The sequence below is a fragment of the Miniopterus schreibersii genome (genome assembly GCF_964146895.1).
Source record: "Miniopterus schreibersii genome assembly, chromosome: 19".
NCBI classification, from domain to species: Eukaryota; Metazoa; Chordata; class Mammalia; order Chiroptera; family Miniopteridae; genus Miniopterus; species Miniopterus schreibersii.
Genome location: NC_138119.1, coordinates 20,877,229 through 20,903,478, shown reverse-complemented (window position 1 = coordinate 20,903,478; position 26,250 = coordinate 20,877,229). Strand labels below are relative to the sequence as shown.

At 47.3% G+C, this 26,250-nt stretch overlaps 1 protein-coding gene across 1 annotated transcript in view; it reads right to left on the bottom strand.

The window, feature by feature from the left end:
- CACNA1E (calcium voltage-gated channel subunit alpha1 E) overlaps window positions 1–26,250 on the bottom strand; it is a 351,537-nt gene that overhangs the window by 274,192 nt on the left and 51,095 nt on the right. Inside the window, exon 2 of the mRNA XM_081120447.1 lies at window positions 16,399–16,828. Coding sequence (XP_080976573.1) covers window positions 16,399–16,814 — 416 coding nt within the window. The 5' untranslated portion in view covers window positions 16,815–16,828. The remainder of the gene's footprint in view (window positions 1–16,398; window positions 16,829–26,250) is intronic.

Here is a 26,250-nt window from a genome sequence, read left to right as displayed (position 1 = left end):
CCTCACCCTCTCCCAGGCTGCTTCGTGTTCCCAAAACAGACGCTCTCCTACTGCCAGCCACCGTCTCTGGCCCCTTTCCTGCTGTGTTGTGTAGAATCCGGCAAAGAACACACAAGAGTTTGCCTCCAGCCCAAACACGCTTGCAGCTGCCCACAGATCCCACTTCCCTGCGAGCCCCGCAGGGCAGGAGGCGGAAAGCAGAGAAGGCCCTGAGCACTCAGATTCCCTTGAGGCCCAGTCCGCAGTGAGCTGCCCCGGCAATGCGATGCCTTTTGAGTTCTGAGCCCCGACGGCCGGCGCTGTGAGCCCCGCGTCTGCGTCAGCCACATGCTACAGCAGGCACACCTGGCGTGCGACGTGGGCAGGGAAGGGAAAGCACGACCACCACCATTGTGTGCTTAGGCTGAGCAGGTATCGACAAGCAAATGTTAAAGGCACTGAATCAATAACTTAACCAATTGGCAATAATAATAGTACAGATCTCACATCCTCTCTGGGGGCCAGGGAGCCTGCTTTTCCAGCCTCTGGGACGAGCTGGGCGGCTTAACGGCTGTGGCCCCAGACAGGGCATCTTCTGTGCAGAGTGCAGTCACCCCGGTCATCTAACAACTTATGTCAACTTTTCAGGAACTGACACCACCCCCTTGTGCCTCTGCCTACTCTGCAGATGTGAACACAGACCAACCACTCCCCCAAATCTGAGGGTTTTTCAGTTCCCTATTGTTCTCTGGCTGACTGACAGCTTCTTTGACACACATTCAACTTCCAGTCCACCCCCTCTGGGCCACCCCTGCCCGGAAGCATTGTGCTGTGCAGCACATATGGGTATTTTAAAAATTGAAATAAATTACAATTAATTTCCTTTGAAGACTTTCAAGACACCCGTGGGGAGGCAATAAGCAGGGCTGGGAATCATTAATGTAGGGTTTCACTCCTACAGATGGAAACTTCTCAGTCTTGGCTCTTTCATCTCTTTCTATGGACACGCATGACATTGTCTCTTTCCCCCGCACACTCAAGCAACCCAAAAATTAGGTAGCCCGATGCTGGAGACCATTTTCCAAAGAAAACATCTACCTGATCACAGGTACAGCCTGAGACTATGGTCACCAAATCACACTGAGATAACTGACATGAAAGTACTTTTGAAAAATATAAAGCATTCTATAAATATGTCATTATTTCCTATTATACATATTATTGCATAAAGACTTGAACTCCACGTACCATAATCTGTTTACCACTCACTTTAGAGAGTTCTGATCATCTCGCTGGAACAGCCCCCTACTTCCATCCCCTTGCACTTAGTAGGCATTCAACACATATTTGTGAAATTGGATGGACTTGAACAGAACCCCACAAAGGAGTTTCTCAAATGGAAAAGACGCCGTCTCCTTGTGGGGATGGATTTGGTCTTCTTTCAGGAAAGTCTGTTTGAATGCTTTTTACCTGTGACCAGAGGGTAGGTAGTGCCATACTGTCTCTCTGGGTTAGACCTGCCCTTTGTGGGGGGAAATGCCTGATAAACCTCTTGCCTGGGCAAACATAGATACTAGGAAAGTTGCCAAGGAAGTGATGTGATTAAAAGTGTCGAGCAAGTGCAGAGAGCCCGTCATTGTCCATCACTGCACTAGATACGGGGACACCGAGGTGAGTGGGTGCAGCCTTGTCATTAGGAGCTCGGCCTCTACACCAGAGAGGGAGTGACTGTGCCTAGTGACTTCACATCATCTGCAACTTGGAGCAGTCTGGGGACAGAAGGGAGGCAAAGTCCAGCCCAGCAGCCATCTCAAAGGCACGGCCATCTCACACTAGTCATAGATCTGGGCTTTAAAGGTAATTCTTTAAAAAAGATACCACATCCGAAAAATGTAAATCTAGTCTTGTGAAATGTGTGGGAGAAATATTTCTAATCTGAACCTTCTTTGATTTTATCCATGTTACCCTCTGTCCCAGAAATGACTCAGGAGGCAACAAGGCTCTTTCCTCTTTGTCCCTAATACCCTTTTTCCAACCCCCCCCCCCCAGCATATCATCTTAGATATTCATGAATCTTTATAAAATAGGAGGTGTTGGGGGGGGTGTAAGTTACCTAAGCCGTATTATGCTATGAATTTCATTCGGTTCCTAATTTTTTCACTCATCACTATTTATTTAAACCTGCCCACGGTGCCCCGTGTGTATGTAGACTCCTGCGTCTCTGCCACATATCCCAGAACTGCTTCCCCACACTGCACTTCTCTGTTCCCTCTGTAATGGGCACCCAGGTTACCACTAACTCCTTGCTATTACAAGCAACACTGCAATGAAATCTTCGTACATGGCCTTTGAGACCTAGGCCAAGGATTTCTCTAGCTATACATACCTGAGTGGGATTTCTGGATCCTAGGTCATACACATGTTTAATTTCACTAGAATCTGCCAAAGTACTTTCCCAAATTGTACCAGTTAGGCTCTCACCAGCAGTCTCTGAAATTCCCATCTCCCCACACCCATGTCAACACAGGAATCAGCCACCTTTCTGAATTTTGTCATTCTGATGGGTATAAAGAAGTTTCTCATAATTGTTTATATTTGCATTTTTCTGGGGATTTTTAGCTTACAATACCATCTGACTGACAGATTTTGATGGGACACCAATAAATGTTAAACATATGTGTACAAAATGTTACAGCTTGTCCAGAACTCAGAGAAACAATTTACTTAGTAGATTACTGATAACATGTCAGAAAAAAGTATCTTGTTCATAAGAGCAATAAAAATTATATCTGAGGGGAAAACCTTTTACAAGGTACATAGAAATCGGATTTGTATAAAGGTAGGAAATTATAATATTTTACTGCAAAAGGTAAGAGAAGTCTTGAATAAATACCAATGTTCCAAGACGAAAGAAACAGGTTTTACAAATGTCCTTTCCAACCAAACCAATCAAAGGTTGTTGCAATTCCCAACAAAATCCTTACTCTTTTCTATTATTGCAAAGTGATTCTAAAGTGTACTAAATGGGACTTGGCCTTATCAAATATTCTAATATATTACAAAGCTAAAATTTAAAACATCATGATAATGAGAAATAATAGATCAATAGAAGTAAACAGACAGAAACAGACTCTAGTGTACAAATTGTAGACGATACAGGTAACATTAAAAATCAGTGAAGAAAGAAAGACTTGTTCAGTATATAGGGTGGCAAAAGTAGGTTTACAGTTGTTCGTGTGGAAAACAAAACAACAGTTAATAAATGGTAATACAAGAATAAACTGTTTCGTGAACTCACAACTGTAAACTTACTTTTGCCCCACCCTGTATAGTGCTGGGAAAGTAAGTTAACCATTTAGAATAAAGTGTTGAATTATTACCTAAGATCTTAAAGCAAAATAAATCCCAGATGGAATAAGGATGTATTTTTTTAATGTAAGTAAAGCGTAAATGAACATTCCTTTAGCCTCAAGATGGAGAAGTGTTTTTTTAACATGAAGGCACTGGAATAAACAATGTAGATCTTGTTCCATATAAACATAACACCCCTGTATATTTAAAAAGATTAAAAGAGTAAAACTTAAACTAAGGAAAAATATTTGCAATGACAAAAAAATCAATACTTTTAATGTATAAAAAGCTCTGACAAATCAGTAAGAAAAATATAAACACCCATTTTAAAAATGGAGCATAAGAATGAACAAACAATTCGATAAACAAGATACACAAATGAGCACAAACACCTGATCATTCATCATCAAACAGGACACCAATTCTATCTAACAAATTTTGCTCTTTCTTTTTCTTTTTTCTTTTTTCCTTGCTAATAATCACTATTAGTAAGAGTACAGGAAAATTTTCTCTTTCACTTATGGTGGAAGTATAAATTGTTGAAAGCTTTCAGTAGGGAGCAATTAGATAATTTTATGCAGTAATATCACTTCTAGTAATTTCTCCTAAAGAAATTCTCAGAACTATAATCAAAACAATATGTTCATGGATGTTCACTGCAGTCTCATCTCCCTATAATTCATTCTCCACAGAGCAGCTAAAGAAATGCTTTTAAAACCTAGATGGCTTGTTCCAATGCTGAGATGATAAGTATATGTGTAGCATCTGCTACATATTCCAGTGGTGTAAATACTCTCACCGTGGCTGTTCCAAATCACCAATGTGATGTCACTCAACAGTTAAATTGTGTGATATCACTCAAGTGTTGAATTATTACCTAAGATCTTAGGGACAGGCATAACTGGCACTGTAATAAGCACATTATATGTCCACCTCATTTAATCTGTGCAAAACCCTATGGGGTAAGCATGTTTGTTATCCCCATTATACAGATGAGGAAATACCCAGAGAGGTTAAGTAGTCTGCCCAAAGCCACACAGAGCCATGTAAGAAAATCACACCCAAGGCCCATCCAGATCATCTAAGATTCCAGGGGTGGGGAAGTAGAGGCTTCCCTCAGACCAATGAGCACAGGAACACGGACGTGCTGGTGCCAAGTGCTTGGGCCCAGCTGAAATATGAAGTGGTTGCTTATTTCACAGTAGGCTGCTTCCTTTGCTGCAGAGCTCTGTGGGAAGGAAGGCTAAGAAGCAGGACAGGAACTACGTCTATCTGTGTCTCCAGCTTAACAGCATCGTAGCACCAAACTCTCTCTCTGAACTTCAACCATCAGCCATTACAAATCAGGTTTTCAAACAACATTTGACGATATTATTAGAATGCTCCGAATATAATGAAAAGTAAAAGAAGCAGGATAGAAAACTATATATTCTGCCAGAGCTCAATTTTGGGGAATAAAAAGAAATTAAAAACACATTTGTACGTTACATGTAATGCTTAGAAAAAAGCCAGCGGGAAAAGCACACCCAATGTCCACAGCGTTTGGGCTGGAGTGAGTGAATTCGGAGTGATTTTTATCTCTAAACTCATCCATATTTTCCAGTTGTTTCCCAATGAGCATGTCTTTTGTAATGAGAGGGGAAAAAATCTGTATCATTACACTTCTTTAAATGGCTGAAGATTTTACAGGCAATGGAATACAAAATTAAGAGAACGTTAAACTGCCCAGATAAAGAAGGATTGAGAGGCAGCAAATGGGGCTTCTCCAGGGCCAGATGAAGACCAGACACCAGGGAACAGGCCTCACTCTCTTTGTCTGGGAACAAAGCAGGGAGGGAAACAGTGACAAATGTGTCAGGCACAGGGCAGACAGGTGAAGGTGAAGAGAGATGATTATACTTCAAGGGGTGGTCCCCTACCCCCACACCTGAAGGGAGGTAAATTCCAGGTTCGGACAGGTTTTTAGGTCCCTGGACCCAATTCCAACGTGGTCGGGGGGAGCGTGTTCCCATACTAAGAACAATCTCAGGGCACCAGCTGGGTGGCCTACGATTCACCCCAATTCAGACACTATCTACCTGGACACAGCATCAGACTCTACAGGTTAAAGGTTTAGTCCCACAAGACCCCTCCCCCCCTTCAGATGCCAGCTACAAGTCCAGGTTGTCATCACCTGTGTTTCTGACCAACTGACTATAAATCAGAGGTTCCCATGACCCCGCCCTCCTCAGGTTGGATTAGTTTGCTGGAGCAGCTCACAGACTCAGAGAAACAATTTACTTACGAGAAGGCTGACTTATTTTAAAAGACTAACTCAGAAACAGCCAGATGAAATGATGCATGGGGCAAGGTATAAGGAAATGAAGATGGCTGGGCAGAAAGACCCTGATGACATCACAGAACCACCTCCCAGCCCCAGGCAGCCTCCTCCAGCCTTCTTGTCATGAGAAAATGAAAACCCCAACCTGTTCTCCAGGCCACTGCACTCAAAAGTCAAACTCAAGTTCTCACACAGGAGGTCACAAATGCATCTCGTGTCTGTCCACTGCACGGTATAAAGAGACTTTATGAGAAGACTCTATTTTCAAAAGCAGGAACTTTCCCAAATCTCAGGTGCCCCAAGGCAAAAACCTTGTCCTGCAACATCCTATAGAAGCATCTGAACGCGGCTGCAGAGACCTTCCTGAAGCCACGTGCCCTGGAAATGGCTGCGTGGCTTTGTGGCTCGGTGCAGAGGGGGAAAATGGAAGTGATGGCTCCATCGCATAGCATCCAACTCCCAGGGACAATGGCGTGTCTGTTAGTATCTGATGCAGGTCACAAAGAAATCAGCAGCCATGCTATTTCCCTACAACTTACAACTATCTAAAACTCCCAGGGGTGGCCACTCAGTCAAGCCCTGGTTGTGCTTTAAAAACTGTGGGAGTCTAGACTGCATCTCCGAAAGGTCCACATTCAGCTACTGTTAGGTGGAGCTTGGCACTGAGAGCTGTGTATGTGTAGGTGTACGTGTGCATATTTATTGATACACATACTTCTACAGCTCCTCGGGTGATTCTCGGGTACAGCGGGGCTTGAACTATTGATCTAGACCTGTGGCCACAGGGAGGGCAAGCAACTGTGCCCAGCCTTTGTCAGGAGTGAGTCCCATCTTTCCTGGGACAGCAGATTGTCCGAGACTATCTCCTGGTGACCTTACATATTCTTTTCTGTTCTTCTGGGTCTTTTAGGAGGAAATCAGAACTTCTCTGGGAGGTTCTGGATCTCTGTACATGTAAAATAAGGGGATGGAGCTCACTAAATGGTAACTGATGTCCCTTAGGCTGAGTCCTGGGGTGATGGGCTGGAGAAGGCGTATCTGGGTTTGAATCCAGTTTGAATCCAGCACTTCTTAAGGTATCTGATCCTTGGTCAATGACTTAGCCTTCCCAAACCTAATTTTCCTCATCTGTAGGACAGTATGTGCCCTATAATAATAACATTACACTTCGAGAACATTATCTAGCTGACAAAGCACATTCACTCCCTCGTCTAATTTGAGCTTGTAATGCAGCTAGAGGTAGGATTGAACTCACATTTTCATTCACCTTACAACTTGCCCAGAATTAACATCATGCACCCTGGGGGTGCTGTGTTGGGATGAGGGCTGTGGGGTTAGAATATACTTAAATGCAGGCAATCTTCCTGGGCCACCTCCCCCGTGAAGGAGCCTGTGGTTTGAAGGCAGGCTCCTCCCTGAAACAACTTCACCCAACAAAGCTGGGCAGGTACCATTCACCTGCAGCAGAACCAGAATCACAAACCCGCCACGTGGGCCCGAGAACAGCACATGCAGCCGGCACCGCCTGGACACCAACCCCCATTCCCGCGCCCACCCCAGCCCGTTTCTCTGGGCTCCACCAGGTAGCACACAGGGTTCCCTGAAGGAGCCTCTGACTTCAGCAAGCCCCTTGCAAGGCTTCCCTACCCCACCTAGAAGGTTCCAGGGTTCCCCCCGTGCGCCGGATGCCACAAGCTGAGCCCCACGCGGCCCTGAGGCATTGCCCTGGCTCGGGATGAGACGGAAGCTGTCAGCGTGCTCATTAGCGGCCCGGAGAGGTCAGGCTCACTGGCTGACAAGTAATGACTCCATCCCTCTGTTTCCTGCTGGCAGATTATTAATTCATGGGGCCTCTCCGGTGGGGCCCGAGAGGGAACACAGGCTGCAAAAGTTCATATTTCAATTCGAGGCCGAGATGAGAGGAGGAGAGTTGGGGAGGGGCACCAGTCCTCAGGGGCGAGGGCACCGTGTGGCCTCCTCCACAGACCTGCCTCCAGGACTCTGTCCTACAGAACTAAAGGCGCAATCGGAGCAGGTCCCTGCTTGTAATTACAAAGCCACCAGAAGCTCCCCTTGGGAGGGGGTTGCGTGAATAACTGTGGCTCAGCCGTGCGAAAGGTAACTACGCCGCAGTAAAGAGACAGTATGGACATCTTTCCAGACTGGCCAAGGAAAGGTGCCCGTGATATAGTGTTAATTTTTTAAAAGCAAAAGAATAAAATAAAAATGCAGGCCTGTATGTCTAATATGATTCCACTGTCATGACAGACAGAAGGAAAAGGGAGCAAAGTCTTCTAGCTTAAGAAACGGGAGCAAGAGCAACCCTGTGACCTGCGTCAGATACTAACAGAAATGCAAGTGGATGACAGCTGGGGGAGGGGATGAAATGGACTTGACCCCGGCATACCCAAGCCAGGCATGCCGGGCTAACACTGCCCCACACCCAAGAGCACTGTCCCCGAGGACTAAGTATTTCTGTATATTACTTCTGCACTCTATGAACAGAAAGGGAATTTACCTAACTCCTCCCTGTACTCTTCATAAACTTGGGAAGGGATGTAGGTTTCCTGTCACTAACGTCAGCAGGCAGTGAGGTGACAGTCTGGCAGGAGTGGGCTGGGTACCGGAATGTGTGCAGCACTGCAGAGGGTCTGCACAGAGGTCCCCAGGTAAGAGGCAAAAGGAAGGAAGGAGGCAAAAAGGTCCCCAGCTCTGCATTTATTCATTCTTTCTCCACTTTGGGCTTTGAGGAGAAAGGGGGGGGGGGCAGCAGCAGGTCAGGTAGGAGTGGGCTGTGGAGTGGTCCTCCCCAGGGGGCCGGGGCTGAGAGGAGGCACCACCACTGGAAACAGCAAAATCTGAAGAGCACAGCAGACTGGCTGTGTGGCCTGGGGCGATGCACTTCATTCTCTGTGCCTCACTTTCTCACCTGGACAGTAAATGAAGAATTATGTGAGATGGTGTTTTGAAAGATCTTGTTTATCATGGTGTCTGGAATACTGCAGGTGCTCTGTGTGTGTGTGTGTGTGTGTATGTGTTCTTCAGCACAGGTGTCTTGATTCACTCAGTGACATCGAGAGAAAAACACCCCAGGCTCATCTCCAGCCATGTGTCTCCAGGTGAGCTCCTGGGAAGCCCTGGATGAGACCAGAATCCCCGGGTGCTTGCCCTGCTCTGCAAGGCCCTTCTACCTTCTGGCTTCTGTGTCCTTACCTGTGACGTGATGGCTGACCACTAGGTTGCTCCCGGGCTCCAGCTACCTAACATTTTGTGAAAAGCTTCCAAGTGAGACACAGTAGGTACAGTACACAGAAATGACCACTTGGGGACACCATAAAACAGGAAACATTTTCTTACAGAGGGAAAGTGTGACAAATTGGGCCGCTAACACTAGAGGGCGCCACTTTTTCCATTTTCTTCTAAAAGGTGGCTTAGGGAGAATCGCTTCTTATCTTGACATGTTCAGGAGGCTGAATAATCTCCTGCTGAAGATACTCAGGCGTGGCCCGTGACAGCTGAATGGAGGTGGAAGGGGTGGAGAGGAGGAGAGACTGGCTCACCTGCCCCTCAAAACTAGGACAAGACTCTGATGGTGCCATAAAAGGGAAGCACAGTCATGGCCTGGGCACCTGGGGCCCGTCAGGACTGAGCGCCAGGCTGCATCATAAACTCTTTCCCCTGCTGCCTCCTTCTTGGTGTGACCCTGAAGGAAAGAGCCAGGAAAACAGAGAAACACTTGACCCCACTAAGCCCTGGCTCCAGGCACCATGCTCTGGAAAAATGAAAACACCTCTGCTTTCTCTAGGGGCATCCAGTGGCTTCCGTGGAGAGCAGGTGAGAGTCACCAGGCAGTGAGCCAGGGGCTGGGCACCGGCTCAGGAAATCCACTGCTCACCTTCCCACCATGCATCCCCCACAGCCTGTTCTCTAGGGGAAGCTTTTATAGAACTGCCAGAGGTTTGAAGGAGGGAAAGGGGTAGGGAAAGGACAGTCACTGGAGACCAGACCTAGAAAGAGACCCTTTTTTGAAATCCCTGGAGGACAGAAAGAAATTCAAGGACGTATGTCGAGGTTCCCCCAAAAGGCCCATCACAAAGGCAATCTCCAGGAGTCACCTGAACTGTGTCAGTTCTCAGGGGGAGCCCAGTTATCAGGATTCTCGGTGGCTTCCTGTTCTGCTGAGAATTCTAAGAAGGTAGGGCATATGCTCAGGCCCCTACTTGGCTTGACTCTCAAATGTGTTGTTGGCTGGTGATAACAGTGTGTTTCGGGCTCAGGATTTCTGTGTTCCGTTGGCATATGTTCAGATTTCTGCAAGTCTGTTCTACTACAACCCTAAGAGCCTGAAATGCCTCATCTCTGAGTGAGGGGGCTGGACTTTCCAGGGCTGCAGACTTAGGTGCCTAAGTCAAACTTAGGTGCTGGTCATCTAAGTGAGTGAATTAGTCCTAAGGTAGTAGGGAGTGGTAGGGACTGTAGGACCTAGAGAGTTCCTGCCCCAACTAAAAGCATACAAATTTAAATGGTATTAAAATATCAGATCATTCACCCTCACAGGTGTTGCTCAGTTGGTTGGAGCATCATCCTGTACACCAAAAAGGTGGCAGGTTCAATTCCTGGTCAGGGCACATACCCAGGTTGTGGATTTGATCTCCAGTCAGGGTGCATGCAGGAGGCAACTGATAAATGTTTCTCTCTCACACGAATGTTTCCCACTCTCTCTCTCTCCCTCTTCCTCTCCCTCTCTTTCCCTCATCCATTCCTCTCTCTAAAAATCAATTTAAATTTTTTTAAAAATCAGACCATTCAACAAAGCACTTCTATTTAATTAAACAAATTCTCCCCGTGAGCCTCTCTGGCAATAACATTTCTACAGATTCTGGTATTCTAAGAACTAAACGAGGTGATGCCTGATTTTGCCAGCAAGTGGCAGCACGTAGAACGAAGTCCCCACTTAGTCTGACTAGGTGTGCAAGGGGTTAGCTGCCTTTCAAGGGTTCAGAGAAGAAGTGGCCCAGTGGCTTTTAAAATGCAATGAGAAGCTTCAAGATTGAGACATTAGTCATGACTGATAAGCACTGGCTCTTTACTACATGCTGGGCACTGTACGTTTCCTCATTTTAATCACCTGAGAGGTGCTGGGGCCACCGCCATATACAGCTGATCCCAGCCCTGATTGTATGCCAGGGGCTGCAGCAACCCCTGCAGCCCTGCAAATGTGAGGAACGAAACATTAGGAGAAAACGACCAAACACTGGACTAAGTATTTTACATGCTCTTAGCAACAATTCAAAATGGTCACTGTCCCCATCCACAATCTCACGAAGGAGGAAAATATGTCAGGAAGTTGGAATATTTTCCCCAAGGCTGAATAATACGTGATTCGGTGGTGATCAAACAACGGGGTGAAGGAGGACAGTGCCCAAACGACCTGCAACTTAACCAACCCGGGTGTTCACAGTCCAGCAGCCTGCACACCCCAGGGGGGGACCCTAGTCTAGACCTAGAGCCCCTGGTGTCATGAGCTCCCTGGAGGAGACCTGACAGTATGTCTAGGGGCCGTCAGAGGCGGGGTGAGCATCTATATCATAATCATAATCACACCAACTGCTTACTTAGCATTCATTCATTCATTCATTCACTCATTCATAAGTACTCACCGAGAGTCTAGGTGTCAGGCACTGTCCCCAGCACTGGAGCTATGGAGTGGACAAGGTAGTGTGACACTTCCACTATTGTTGGGGAGACAGTCAACTGCACAGGGTGATGTGACCCACAGTTACCAGGTGTCTATTTTAGACTATGTGGTAAAAGGCAACCTCTCTCAGGAGGTAGCATTTAAGCTGAGGTCTCAATGATAAGAATGGACCAACCTTGATAAGATCTGGAGGAAAAAACATTCCAGGCAGAGGGAAGAGCCAGGGAAGAGACATAAGCAGGCTAGGCCTGGCCTGAAAGAAGGTCAGGAAGTAGGAGTATAGGGAGCAAGGGAGAGAGTCATAGCAATGGGGTCAGGAGCCACTCAAAGACCAGGTGGTGCAGGCTTTGTGAGCCAGGGAAGGGGGCTCGGATTTTTCTCTGAGGGCAAAGGAAAGTTACATCATAGAATCATGATTTGGTTTACACCTTTTTAAAATGTCCCTGTCTATTGTGTGAGCAGACACATTCCTGATTACAGAGAAACAAAGATGTAAGAAGAGATGCCAACTGGGGGGCCACTGCAATGGCTTAGAAGAGAATGGCAGCCGTGGGGATGCAGAAGTGTTCAGACTTGGAATACGTTTGGGAGATGTGTTGACCAGAAGTAGGGGGAAGGGAAAGAGAAAGAAAAGATCATGAAAACCTTTGGCTTGAGCAACTGGGTAGATGGGGACGACTGAGGGGACCAGGTTGAGTCAGTAGAGGACCACGAGTTTTGCTGTAGCCGTGTTAAGTTTCAGATGCTGACTGGACCGCACCGTGAAGATGCCAGGCTAGCAGCTTAAGAAATCTAGCTTTGCAAGTCACCTGAAGATACATAGACCTGGTTGAGGCAGCCCAGGGAGATGGTGGGGGCAGAGGGGAGGCCCAGAACAACCCTGAGCATTCTGAGGGTCCACACCGGCCTTTGTGACTGAATAAATGTGGTCAAAATTTACAACACACCAGCAAAGTAAGTAGTATTACCCACCTCCACTCCAAACACGCAGAGAGGCCCCATCATTTACAGGTAGCATTGCTAGAATCAACCCCAACTAGTATGAACTAGGTTCCTGTCATTTACTAAGTGCTGTGTGGTCACTACAGGGGACACTAACGTGGGCAGAAGGTGCCAGGGGAACGAGATAGGCCTTGAAGCCAGAGGTTCCTGATGTGAATCCTCACTAGGTGTGTGATACTGCGCTGTCACTCACCCAGCCTGCGTCTCCTAGTGTGTAAAATCCTGTTGTTTGTTTTCACTTTGCAAATACCTAGGAAGCGTCTATTATGTGCTGGGCAATGCTGTAAGCGACAGAGACACAATGGGGAGCAGCCAGGCTTCTCTGCTTTGCAGTCCAGCAGAGGATGCAAATGTGTAAACAGGCAATTACGATAGAGTGGGATAAGCACTGACTAGGGAACCACCGCTTCCCTCTTTACAGGGTAAGTGTCACCCACCTACGCAGACTTGCAAAAGTTACACATACTTTCCTTTCTTCCAGATCCATATGCAGTAACGGTCCCAGATGAAATGTTTCTAGGCTTTATAATTTCTGTTAGAATGCATAATACATGCAAAGCCCCTGGCATATGGCCAGTGCCCAATAAATGGTGGCAGTCATTACAACATGGGTCCTTGAACCTAGCACCACCTCTAACTTTGAGGCCTGTTTGTCTCCGCTCTAAATTAGGAATGACAACAGCTAGTTCACAGGGTCATTGTAAGGGTCAGGTGAGATGGTGCCTATGAAAACATTTTGCAAGCTGGTCGGAATTATATTAAAGTACTAATAAAACATGGTTTCATGCCCACTCACTAAAGCTACAAAACTTAGCACACAAGGGATACTTAGTGTTAGCTGAGAGGTCTGTAACCCACACACTGGTCCTCAGGAAAGCTATTTAAAAGGTTCTTTGGGAAACACCAGCCTGCACAAGAAAATCTGCTTCATCTGAGTTACCTACAGCCTGTCCACAGGAAGGCAAACACCCTTCCCTTGAGGTCTCCCCTCTCACCTCCTGCTACCAGCTTTTGGCTCACCCAGCCCAAGGCAAAAAAGGCTGGAAACCTCCCAAGTTGGTTCCTAGTCTGCTTCATGCATCACCAGAGTCCTGAGTCGGTGCCAGGGAGGCAGGATTTGAAAGCTGGCGGGTGTGCTGTGGGCTGTCAGCTGTGTAGGCGGTGGGTGGGCCCTGCTGGGGGGGGGGGGGGCAGGAAGCTGGCAGGGACACTGACAGAGAATCCTTCCTGGCTTCCTGCTGCAGCAGGAAGGGCCAGGCTGCTCCGTCCCAGTGCACAGGATCCTGTCTACAGAACCTAAGTCAGGGAAGCCAGAGGCAGGAGAGAGGAGAGGTGGAGGCTCCGTCTCTCCAAGGTGTGCAGCAGGCACAGGGTCCTGGGCAGCCCTGAAGGGGGGCAGAGAACAGATGTTTGACGGGCTCTGCTGATTGTGCAGGTGGAGAGCCCTGTGCAGTAAGCAGCCTGCAGAGCCGCCCGGCTGACCCAGGAAACTCGGCTGCCTCTTCCCCTGGAAGCCAGCTGGCTGGAATAGATAACAATTCCCCTCGCTGCTTTTATTTCCTAGTTCTTAAGACAAACATTTACTGTGAGCCAACTACATACGAGGCATTGTTCTGGACACTGCAGACGAAGTCCTGCTTTCAAGAGGCTTACGCTTCAGGTTGGGTGGCTCCGTTGGCAGGAGCGTTGTCCTGTATATCAAAAGTTTGTGGGTTTGATCCCGGTCAGGGCACATACCTAGGATGTAGGTTCTAACCCCAGTCAGGACACGTACAGGAGGCAACCGATTGATGTTTCTCTCTCACATCGATGTATCTCTCTCTCTCTCTCTCCCTTCCTCTCTCTCAAAACTCAATAAGAAACATCCTCCAGTGAGGATTAAAAAAAGAGAGAGAAGCATACACTTCAGTACTGGGAGACAGACACACACACACAGAATGCAGGCGTATGTTTCTGCATATGTGCGTGTACGTGTTTGTGTGCATGGGTGTGTGTCTGAGAGATGATAATAAGACTGTTTTGAAAAATAAAGCAGAATAAAGAGAGAAAGAGAGTGAGATGCAAGAGCGTACTATTGTCTATGGGACGACCAGGAAGGTCTCTCCGAGCAGAGACCTAAGGAGGGAGAAGCTCTCAGGCTTTCCTCTGACCCCCCCCCCCCCCCGGCCACTCCTTCTCAACTTCTATGTGGCTCTTTCTCCACAGCTACACTAAGGGAAGTAGATATGGCCATCGGCCTGTCTGCCCTGTTCCACCTCCTCATGGACCTGCTCGGGTGAAAACACAGTCCCCCAACCATCCCCACTCCCACCCCCCAGCAGGTGGCTGCTATTAGAACGACATATCCTCCAACTGGCAAAAGTTTAACTCAGAGAAAGACATAAGAGCTATTCACATAGTGCTAGTCATGGTGAAGCTAGTCTTTCAGTGAATATCGTAGGGATTCTTGAGTTAGGCCATATGATAGACATTGAGTGACACAAAAAATGTGCAAGACAGTCTCTGCCGCAAGTTGTCTTCCTGAGAGTCCTCTTAGGAAGACACGTCGTAGGTGTGCACAGATACAGTGCTTCTGAATATAAAGGAATCCCAGTCGTCAGAGCTGCAGGACATCTACTTCCTCCTATTGGTTTTCAAGGCCACGAGGGTGACTTACTCGAGGCCATACCACTGGTTAGGTTAGCCTGGGAATTAGACCCTCAGCCAGTGCTTTTGCCACAGCATCTCAGTGGGGGTTGAGAGAAGTTAAGTGCTGTGGGAATGGGAATAAAAAGTCCCACGTCATTGTGGTTCAAAGCACGGATTCTAGAACCAGACGGCCAGGACTCAAATCATGAATCAATGACAAATCACAGTAACAATGCAGTAATTACGGGAGTGACCTTGGAAAGTCACTTAACTTCTCTGTGCCTCATTGTTTAAATGTGGATAATCATTGCCCTACCTCATAGTAATGGTGAGGATTAACCTGAGTTAATAATACAGGTAAGGTGCTTAGAATGTTGTTGGCACTTAGAGACAGCTGGTAAGGTTTTAAAGATTAACAGCACTGGGAAGTGAACAACAGGAGAGGTTTGTTGAGTGCTGGGTGCCCAATGCTCTCTGAATCCCAGGATTCCAGCCTGTGTCAGGGCTCAGTAAATGAATAAATGAATGAACACACAGACTAACATGCACAGGAAAAGACCACCGGAGATCAGCTAATCTACTCCCATCTGCACCATGCAGAATGTCCACTGAAACCAGGTAGGTAGGTTCCACCATGACCACCACGATCAAAAAGCACCTGTGGCTAGTTTCTTAGCTCTTGATGGTATCTCACAGCTCAACAATCTAACGCAGGAGGAGATAAGCACATACAGGCGACAGAACATGTAACCACGCAGAATAAACACTGGCAGCCAAAGGACAAAACCAAGCCCTGAGGTGTAGGATAAACCTGGGGGAGAGGGGGTTGAGAATTAAATAAAATACTATCTGCCTTCAATTTATGACTTCTGGGAATAAAAACCCAAGTTCTCAATGGGCACAAATTAGGTTAAAGGTGACCAAAAACAGAACATAGATCCTTTCGCTCTACACAAAAAGATCAGAGGTAATTCGAATGTCATCATTCACCCAAATAGGACATTAGAAAGAGCAGGGTCAGATGCAGTTCCAGAAGGAAAGATGAGATGGATGATACATTTCTCCAGTGTTTTACAGAGCTCTTCTTTTTCAGGAAGTCAGTGTGAAACACACCCCAGTCCTTTCTTCACAGGCTCTTAGTACACTAGGTGTTTTGGGAAGCAAGCTTCATTCATCCCATCTGACAGGCACTGACCTACTGCTGGTTAGTGAGGTGGGGGCTGACCAGGGACCTCGCTGGAGGTCAAACCCCTCTTGAGAGGCCCATGCATCTGTCTCCCTGGGCCTTTTCCAAAGGAACCCCAACCCCAACCCAGGCTGGGCCTTGCCCACTGCCAGCCTGGCTGCCCGGCTGGGCCGCTCCCCATACCCCAGCCCACCTCATGTGACCCTGCTTCCCCCGAGCCCCCACAGTACTCACTCCCACTCCTTGCGCCGGGCCTGCGGGGTGCTCTGCATCTTGTGCGCCTCGTGGGCCTTGATGATGTCGCGCTGCTCGATGAGGCCCCCACGCCTCCGCTTTATCACCTCGGGGCTCACGGGGAGGAAGGGGCTGGAGCCACCCTCCCAGCCTGCGCCCTCGCCCTCCTGCACCGGGAAGCAGTTGTCGAAGCCGGAGGCGGTGGTGCGCGGGGAGGCCGGCAGCATGCCCACCTCTTCCGAGGCGTCCGCATCGAGCAAGGCGCACTGCTGGGGCCGCCATGCCTCCTCCTCGGGCAGGGGCAGCACGTGGCGGCGGCCCGAGGGCCCTGGCTCAGGGCTCCCGCCTGCAGCTGGGCAGGGGACCGGCTCGGGCAGCCTGCGGCCTGGGCTCAGTCCACGCATCTCGGGCACCATCACAGAACATTGCTCTGCGGGGGGGGGGGGCAGGTGAGGGATGGGGGAGGGGAGGAGAGGGGGGGCACAAGGGAAATAAAGAAGAGAGAAGGGTCAATGACACTGTCCTCTGGAGCAAGACTTCAGACACTGGCAAACAGGAAGAAATCAATGATGGTTGAACCCAGGAGCATCCCTGGTGGACCAGGCTGGATGCCAGATGCTGGTACCAACCAAGATCTGAACACAATCAACTTGATTTCTGCCCCATAAACTTCACAGTCTAGTGCAGAAGACAGAGGTTAAAGAAATATTTATATGCAACAGTGATAAATGCCTCACTGCTGCCCTCACTCCCACTCTCTCCCCCCAGGACCAGCGCAGGTGGGCTGTTCTTGGGAACTGGGTCCAATGTGGGGCTCCTTACGCTTTTCAAACATGTGCATCGTGCAGGACCTGGGGAGCCTGGTGGAATACAGTGCCTCTGCTGGCTCCCTTGAGCCTCATGTCCCTCTTCCATGCCAGGAAGGACATGGACAGATTTGCCTCTGGAGGATGTACTCATTCAGTCAACACTGACCCAGGCAGACCCTGTGGCAGGCACTGGGCACAGCAGGGTGAGCTGGATTTAGTCCAGGTTCCCCTCGATGGAGAAACAGGAAGAACTTCTATTCTGGCCACACAACAGACATGCTGTGACTGAGGGAGGCCTGTACCTGCATGAGCTCAAAGGGACACCTCAGCCCATCTAGGGGTGGTCGGGAGGGTTCGGTAGAGGAGATGACCCCTGGGCTGGGTTTCAACACAGCTTGCCAGGTGAGGGACAGGAGAGGCTTACAGGCAAAAGGAAGAGCGGGTGCAGGGCGGATGTAGGAAACCCAAAGGATTCAGAAACACTTTCCATAGCAAGCCTGAAGTCAGGGACAGTCCTTTGGGCTTGAGAGGACCTGAACTTACCACCTTTGAAAGGTATCTGTTTACGGTCTCCCTCCAGGCCAAGAGCCCAACACCTCAATTCCCAGGCCTTTCCCCACCCACATTCCAAACCATGCCCGCCCCTAGTGACCACACATGCCCCTTGGCTGTAAGAAGTGCCCTGGGCTCCATATCCTTAGAGAAGCCCTGGCATCCAAATTACTCAACCAGTGCTTGGTGAGCTCCCACTCCGCACTGGGGAGGGGACGGGCCCTCCAGCCCCTGACCCTGCCTCCCTGGCGACGCTTCTTCCTCCAGGGGGACGGGCTGGTCAGCACTACATACGTGGCCATCAGGGCCGGGTCAATGGCACAAGGGGAGGGAAGCAGAGGGTCCAGGATGAGCTTGGTAAGGAGCAGAAGTGAAGGAGAATATACATTATGAATCCTGCAAACAGTTGGGTGGGTCCCTAGAAAGAGTGATTCATGTTCATCACGTTGTCATCCTGTCTCAACTGTGCTTGATGGATTTTAAATTTATCCTTCATTCCTACGATGTTTAAATGTCTCTCCCCCACCACGCACATGCACGCAGCCCTCCCCGGGTTGCTCCCACTCCCTCCGCAGGCTTCAGCTCCACCAGAAACCCGAGTGGTCTCCTCTCCCTCTCATCTGCCCTCGGCAAAGGCTCCCGGCCACCCGCCCAGCTCTCGCCACGCCACCAGGACCTGGCCCGTGCCTCTGCTCCTGGCCCACCACACCCTGTCTCTCTTTACTGGATCCCCCTTCCCAGACGCTGTGCCAATCTGAATTACATCTTTGCCAAAATTACAGCAGCAATAATATGCACTGCAGAGCTCCCGTTTCAACGGAATCAATTTTACGAATATCAAAACATGAAATTATCTCATCTTTCCCTTAAGAATTCCTGTTAAACAATCCTTCTATTATTGATATAAATGCTCATCAGGGAAATCTGTCGCCCCCACTGCCTGCCAAGCCGGCCAGTCCCCAGGTCTGGCTATCATCTAGCAAAGAAAACACCTTCCATCTCAGGCAATTTAGAGAAAAAGAGTCTAATATTCCAGGGAAGGACACTTGAATCTACTCTATACTTACTCCCCCAGCCCCCAAATCCTTACATTCCTTGAGTTCTTTGAGATCAGGTACATGGTCTTATCTTTCTATATCCAGCACCCAGTACTGAGTCCAACACATATTAGGTTGTTGCAGTGGTCATTAGTACCAAATATTCTGGGTATTCCCCTTCTGGGCACACAACAGGATGTACTTCCAGCCTACTATGGTTGAGTGGGGTCATGTAATCGTTCTGGCCACTGAGTTGTGTGTAGAGTGATGTGAGTCACTTCAAGGCTAAGCATTTAATGCCAGTGAAAGCTCTTGAGATCTGGAGGGACTGTCAAAGTCTTTCCATGAAGGACCAGACAGGAAATACTTGAGATTTTGCAGGCAGTGCAATTTCTGCTGCAACTACTCAAATTCTGCTGTTGTAACTACTCAAATTCTGCTGTTGTAGCACGAAAGCAACCAGACAATGCGTACGTGATGTGTGTGACTGTGTTCTGATAAAACTGTATTTATAAACCCATTTACACTTCGCACCTTCAACTGTGTCTCTTGGATTCCATCGCTGTCGCTCAGTCTATGCCCATGGGAGCAGGTTCTACGAACACCAGGCAAAAGGAGGGAATGGAGATCCACAAAACAGAGTCAAGGGTGCCCATACCCCGTGAGAAGCTTACTGAGGGCAAAGTGGCTGTTATGGCCCCCACCCCTCGTCCCTAACAAATGTAAAACAGGCCCTCCTGCTTTGAGATACTGGCCTATGAGCTCATGAAAGCCCCAAGGGCACCTGTCTTTCTCCTCTAGCTCATGCTTTCCATCCACCTCTCTTCTAATTCTTTTTTGCTATGTCTGGCTAATGGGCAAAGGATGGGATTTTAAATGATGGGGGTCCTGAGCAGGAAAAGGGCCAACTGACGCATGAGCAATGCAGCAGCCCCATCAAAACTCTTCCCTTGCTTATCAGGGCTCACGGGGTTGCAGGGAAGGGATCTCCTCCACCACCCGACCCCTAGCACCCTGCACTGCCAAAGACAGGTGAGCCAGAATTGAGCTTCCCTCCTGCCTCTAAACTTCTCCTCTCTCATCCTTCCACAAAGGAAGATTTTCCATCTTTGCACCATATTTCCCTTGATATCCTATTAAGAATTCTCATTTTCATTCATCCAGTTCTGGTGGCTTTAGAAATAATGGCTCATATATCCCCTTGGCCAGTCTGTGCCTCTCAGGCCTAGCAGAAGGGTCCACCATGTTGAGGACATGCATCTTCCTCTCGTTGGGTTCATGCCCATCCCACTCCTGCCCCTCAAGTGTCACTTTCTGGTTCTGCCAGAACATGTACATCCTCCAGCCACCCTATGAGAAAATCAATACCCCAGGGAGTCAACGAAACTTAGGCTCTTGTGAATGTACTGTCTTCATACTCTGAAAGTTTGGGGTTCAGCAAGGAGGAAGAAGTCTCCACTGCCTACACCAAGGGGCACGGGCTGGGAGGCAGGGAACAGAAATAAACTGACGGTCAATACAAGGTGAGTGGTGGGCACACAAGTGTTCCCAAGATGACTCTAAGCTATATCCTGAACTATCGGTTCCCTCTGTCTGCCCTGGGCAGGAATAAGGCAGAAGCATCCTAATTCCCAGCTGTGAGAAATGAAAAACCACAAGAGGCGAGAATATTTTGAGATGCGTACTACACAGCCGAGGTACCGTGCTGAGTTCCTATCTACAAACGACTCTCTAGAGAAGAGAACTGGCACAGTAAACGGGCTTCTGCCCAGCTAAAGGGGAGGCAGGGAACGACCCTCCCATAGCCCTCACCTACCTGCTCAGGGAGGAAATACTCCTGGTGAAGAAATCAATGTTCATGTGGGGATTTTTCGTACCTGAGCCAGCTTGCTACCCAACCATAAGGGAGGATAATAAAAGTGGAACTTGATTGTCACGTGCTGTGACCTCCTAAGGCCATGGTTCTTCAGGGCACATCAGAGTCACCTACATGGCTTATTTTAAAATGCAGCTTCGTGGGACCTCCTTCCAGAGATTCTCATGCAGTAGCTCTTGGGTGGGCTTAGGAATCTATGTTTAATAAGCACCGTCTCCCCCTAGGAATCACATCTTGATAAACACTGTCCCAAAAGCAGCATATAATCCTGAGAGGTTGTGCTAAGTTCATAAGATGTGTCATCTTGGGTGAATTAGGATGTTAAAGGCACCCGGACAGTGTCCCCTCTTACCCATTTTCTGTCTAGAAATGAAATGAAGTTACCAAAAATATCCAGGATGAGTCCTTGACTCACCCCCACGTCCTGCAAAACTGTCCTCCCCTGGACTGGCGTCCGTTGTTGCCCACCGCACATTCCTCTCTATACGTCTATGTTGTTATGGTGACTGTTCAGGGATGGGCTAATGTCCAACAGCAATTCAACAGGCTGGTGCATTTTGAATGCAAACCAAGAGCCGAGGAAAACATTCTGCTTCAATCGTGAAGTGATTACTAAAACCACCAGAGTCCTTGTGGGGGGTAGAAAGAGTCATGAGCTGGTGTCAGAATCTCTGGGTTCAGGGCACAGTCATGCCACTTACTAATCAAGTAACCTTTGGTGATTCACTTCTCTCTAGGTCGGTTTCCTCACCTGAACAATGAGAATAATAATATAACCTGTAGAAATCTGTGGTGAGAACCAGTTAAGACAGCGTCTGGGAAAGAACCTAGAGACTGTACCTCATGTTATTATGGAGGCAAGAGTAGAGGTTGGAAGCCTACATGCCAAAGCAAAGGGATGATTCACACCTGGACAGGACGGAGGGAAATGGTGGCAGATTTCCCCATGCCACTCAGAGCAATGTGCAATTTAAAACTTATGAGTGGTTTATTTCTGGAATTTTCCATTTAATATCTTTGGACTGTGGTTGAATGCAGGTAAAGGAAACCACAGAAAGTGAAACTGTGGATAAGGGGAAACTACTGGACTCACCTCTGCCTCTGTATGGAAAAGCAGCCATAGACAATACATAAAGAAATGGGCATGGCTGTGTTTCAATAAAACTTCATTAACAAAAACAGGTAGCTAACACCTAAGCCTAGAGTTTCAGAGTTCTCCACTAGACTTTTTCTCTCCAGCCTGGAAACAAAGCAAAAAAGAAAAGAGCTTGGCAGCTCTTGCAAGAGGTCTAGAAGCCAGACCTAGAAGTGGTGAATGTCACTTTCCCTGCATTCTATTAGAACTCTGTCACCTGTCACCAGGTCCTGCTTAACTGAGGGAGAGCAGAAACGCAGTCCGCATGCCTGCCAAGGAAGGAAGGAGAGGAGAGGAGAAAACCACCACCCATGCAATCTCCATTAGCAATCTCCATTCAACTCTTACTGTTTGTATCATGATAAAATCACAAAAGTAAATACAAAGAAAATATTTATAAATATGTCAAATCCAATGAATATTGGCCAGTCTACTGGGGTATTAATCCAATGCTGAAAATTAGCCACATCATAATGTGTACAGAGATAAATAGATATATTTTATGCAAAACAAAAAGGAGAAACCCTAAATGTTGTGATAAACAATCAGTTCGCCAAAGGATTCTGATGATTTGGGAAATAAGACCTCAAAAACGTAAAATGTTGGTGGGGCTTAATCAGTTACATAGAGGGGTCCCATCCAAGACACATCTGGCTCTACAGTCCTTTGACTCAAGACTGACACACCAGCTCCCGGAGGCATTCACGACATATTTATAAAAGGAAGAAATGCAGGCAGGAGAAAGAGAAGGGCCGGGGCGTAGAGAGGAAGGAAGGAAGATGCTCAGCAGTTACCCATACCACAATTTTGCTTTTGTGGCAAATAAGTCCTCTTTAAGAGTTAACTTCTGCAGAAATCCTCACAACTATACTTGAGTGGGTAGAAGTGGTTTTAAGGAGATTTTGCTTGCAACTTTCCAATCTGCTTAGTCACATTTACTATATTTAAATGTTCAGCATTACTAACTTCCTTTTGTGTACTAACTTCCAAACACAGTGAAAGACTTCATTTTAATAATCTGAGTAATTAAAATATTGTTTTATATTTTAGTCAATTTATTTAAGAAATATAAATTTCAACACTGTTCTGAAACAACTTCATTCTGATCTGGTAAGCAATTTTTTTTTAAATGTGCTAATCATGTTTGATATCCAAAAAGAAACAGGGGCTATTCCACACTCTTAGTAACTAATGCATTTGTCTAAGTACTCTCAATAATTACTTTTGGTTTTGAAATGCATTTTAAACTATTTTCAAAATTTTAATTATTTAACATTTTTATAACTCATGTCAGAAGAATAAATAAAATATAGTGCAATGTGTGAAAAAAAATAGCGACATTTACTATTCTGCTTCAAGAAGCTGCTTAGAACCTCCTCAGGACCTGCCTGACTTAGAGAAGGGAAGGAAGACTCTACTAAGGGAGGGGAGCCTTGATATACCACTGTGCAGAAATCACCATAGAAAAGGAAAGAGTCACTCAACAAACACTTCTTCAGCACCTCTGGACAAGGACTGGGCAAGGCACTGGAAATTCTTCATGGTCCCCACAGCAAGAGTCCAGAAAGAAACCCAAGAGGTTAGGCCCAGCAAAGTGACTTTGAAAAAAAATTAAAATAGCACAGTTACTTTTTAATATAGACCAAGAATTACTTTTTTTACAAGAGTATCTCGAGATTCCTTAAGCATTTGTCACTTCTCCAGGATCTGTCACTTCTTTGAGTCCCTCTGCTTCCGTAAAGCACCAAGACATAAATAGACAAAGATAAAAAGGGACCTGTGCTTTTCCTAAGGAACTTATAGGAAGTAGAAAACTAAGGACAGAATACTATTACTCAGAGTCTCTGGCAGGAAAAGTCACTAGGAGTCGGTAGTGGTTAGAGCTGGAGGGGGGAAATGCCACAAGACCCTGGCCTTGCAGGGAGAGTGGAGGTGCCACAGTTGCCTGGCTGGCACAGAGAAGGGCTGAGGGCCAACATCCAGTAGACCACATGTGTTCCGAGAGGTGTTTGTCCAGCATCAGGCTCAGACAACCGAATCCAGTGTTGCAAGACTTCTCCAAGAGCCTCTTTCCTATCAAAACACTTCTCAAGTGTCAATCCCAGGAGCACTGGGGATCCCGGCTGGTGCCTGCTGACATCCCTCCTGCCCATGCTGACCAAGAGGAGAGGACTTGAGATGATTTCCTTGGAAGTCATTCTTTAAAGAGGAGTAGGTTACTGCCACAGTGAAGTTTGGGTGGGAAATGGCACTGTGTGTGCAGCCAGATGGAATCTTCTTTCTTTTTTTTAAATATATCTTTATTGATTTCAGAGAGAGGAAGAGAGAGAGATAGAAACATCAATGATGAGAGTCATTGATCGGCTGCCTCCTGCACGCCCCCAACTGGGGATCGAGCCCGCAACCCGGGCATGTACCCTGACTAGGAATCAAACCGCGATCTCCTGGGTCCTAGGTCAATGCTCAACCACTGAGGCAAGCCCGGCCGGGCTGGAATCTTCTTTCTGATTCTAATACCAGTGCAGCTTTCAGAGACCCTTGCCTGGCAGCAGTCCCTCACTCTGCGGCTACAAGTAGGGAATGAGGTTTGTACTGAGAGCACCGGTCTAAACTGCCACCTAGAGAAACCAGTGCAAAGCCCCCAGCCTGGCATTCAAGGTCCTCACAGTGTGGCCCCAGGGAAGGACAAGCCTACAGCCCTCAAGGGCCTTGCGATTGAGCCAGCTGTGAGCCCGTGTGGAGCGGCCATCCTTCCAGATCCTGAGCTCTTCCCCTGTCTGCCAGTGCTGGCCGCTCCTGCTGGGCAGCGCCAGATGACAGACCAGTCTCAGAACCCAGCTTTTGTCCAGCCACCTCCTCGGCTGTGATCAGACACATGGGAAGTTACACAGAAGCCTGCCAACGCGTGGAAAGATCACGGGTGATGAGCGGGATACTCGGGCACCCACGGAAATGGAAAGGACAGCCAGCCCCCTCCCGAGCCGATCTGGTCTCTGAAAGCCCTTAGACTCTGTCCTTCAGCCCACCTGCATGGCTGTGCTCTCTGACTGCTCATTTTCATGCCTTTTCCCTGGTCACTTATTGTGTATTTTACCACATAATCACTAATAATGATATTGCAATTAACCTGTTTTTTAAGCCAAAGAATTCATTGAGAACAAAATTCACATTTTCAGGGATAATATGTACCGAAGGATTTTTTTTTGGCTCAATAAATACACACAGTGGACGATGCTGGCAATTCCAGTTTTGCAACTCAGGCCCGTGTTCCCCAGAGTTGTGCAAAATGACACAGGGCACTTGTAACATTAGACCAACAATCAGACCAAATTGAAAGTGCCTGCATATGTCCAACAAGCTAAAAAAAAATTTGTAGCAAGCAATGTGGTTATGTCCAGCCCACCCTGTGCAATGGCTCCAGGGTGGGTCCTAGTTGGACTAAACCACTAGAGGTAACCCCATCCCTTTGCCAGCGGTTCTGGTTCACCTTTTATACACAAGACACTAGTCCTGCATCAAGTTCTTGAGGCTAAGACTAAGAATCCTGGGTATAATGGGGAAATGACTCAACCCAAATGAATCAAGTTGAATTTAACTGAGCCCCCAGGAAGGTTTCGGTGGGGAAGGGCACATTATGATTGGATCATGTGAAAAAGACCTTGCTACAATTCAATGCAAAAAGACTTAGGGATCATAGTAGACACCCCCACTATCATCATTATCATCATCAATAAATATAATGGTTAATATTAAATTCTTATTTTATGCTAGGCACCATATCAAAGGCCTTTCATGCAATAGACCCTTTATGATTTCATTTCATTCTTTTTACAAAATCCTACAAAGCAACTATTATTAACTGAGTTTTACAAGTGAAGAAACTGAGACTAAAAGGATGAAGTGTTTCCCCAAGGCTGGGGTCACAGTCGCGCTGCACTGCCCTGAGCTCTAATGAAGCAATAATGTAGCAATAACAATGGTAGCAATAGCTTTCACTTATTGAACCCTTACTCAGGGCCAGAAATTCATGCTTATTAACTCCTCTATAAGATTCCTTAAGCATTTGTCACTTCTCCAGGATCTGTCACTTCTTTGAGTCTCTCTACTTCTCAGATTGGCCTCTTTCACTTAGTGATATGCATTTAAGGTTTCTCCTTGTCTTTTCATTTCTTTTTAGCTGAATAATGTTCCATTGTCTGGATGTGGCACGGTTTAGCTATTTAATCTTCAGCTACTGAAGGGCATCTTGTTCCCAAGTTGGGGCAATGATGAATAAAGCTGCTAGAAACTTGTGTGTGCAGGTATCTGTAAGGACATAGTTTTCAGCTCCTTTGGGTAAAACCTAACAAAAGTGATTGCTGAATCACATGGTTAAGAGTGTGTTTACTTAGTGTTGTAAGAAACTGCCAAACTATCTCCCAAAGTGGCTGCACCATTTTGCAT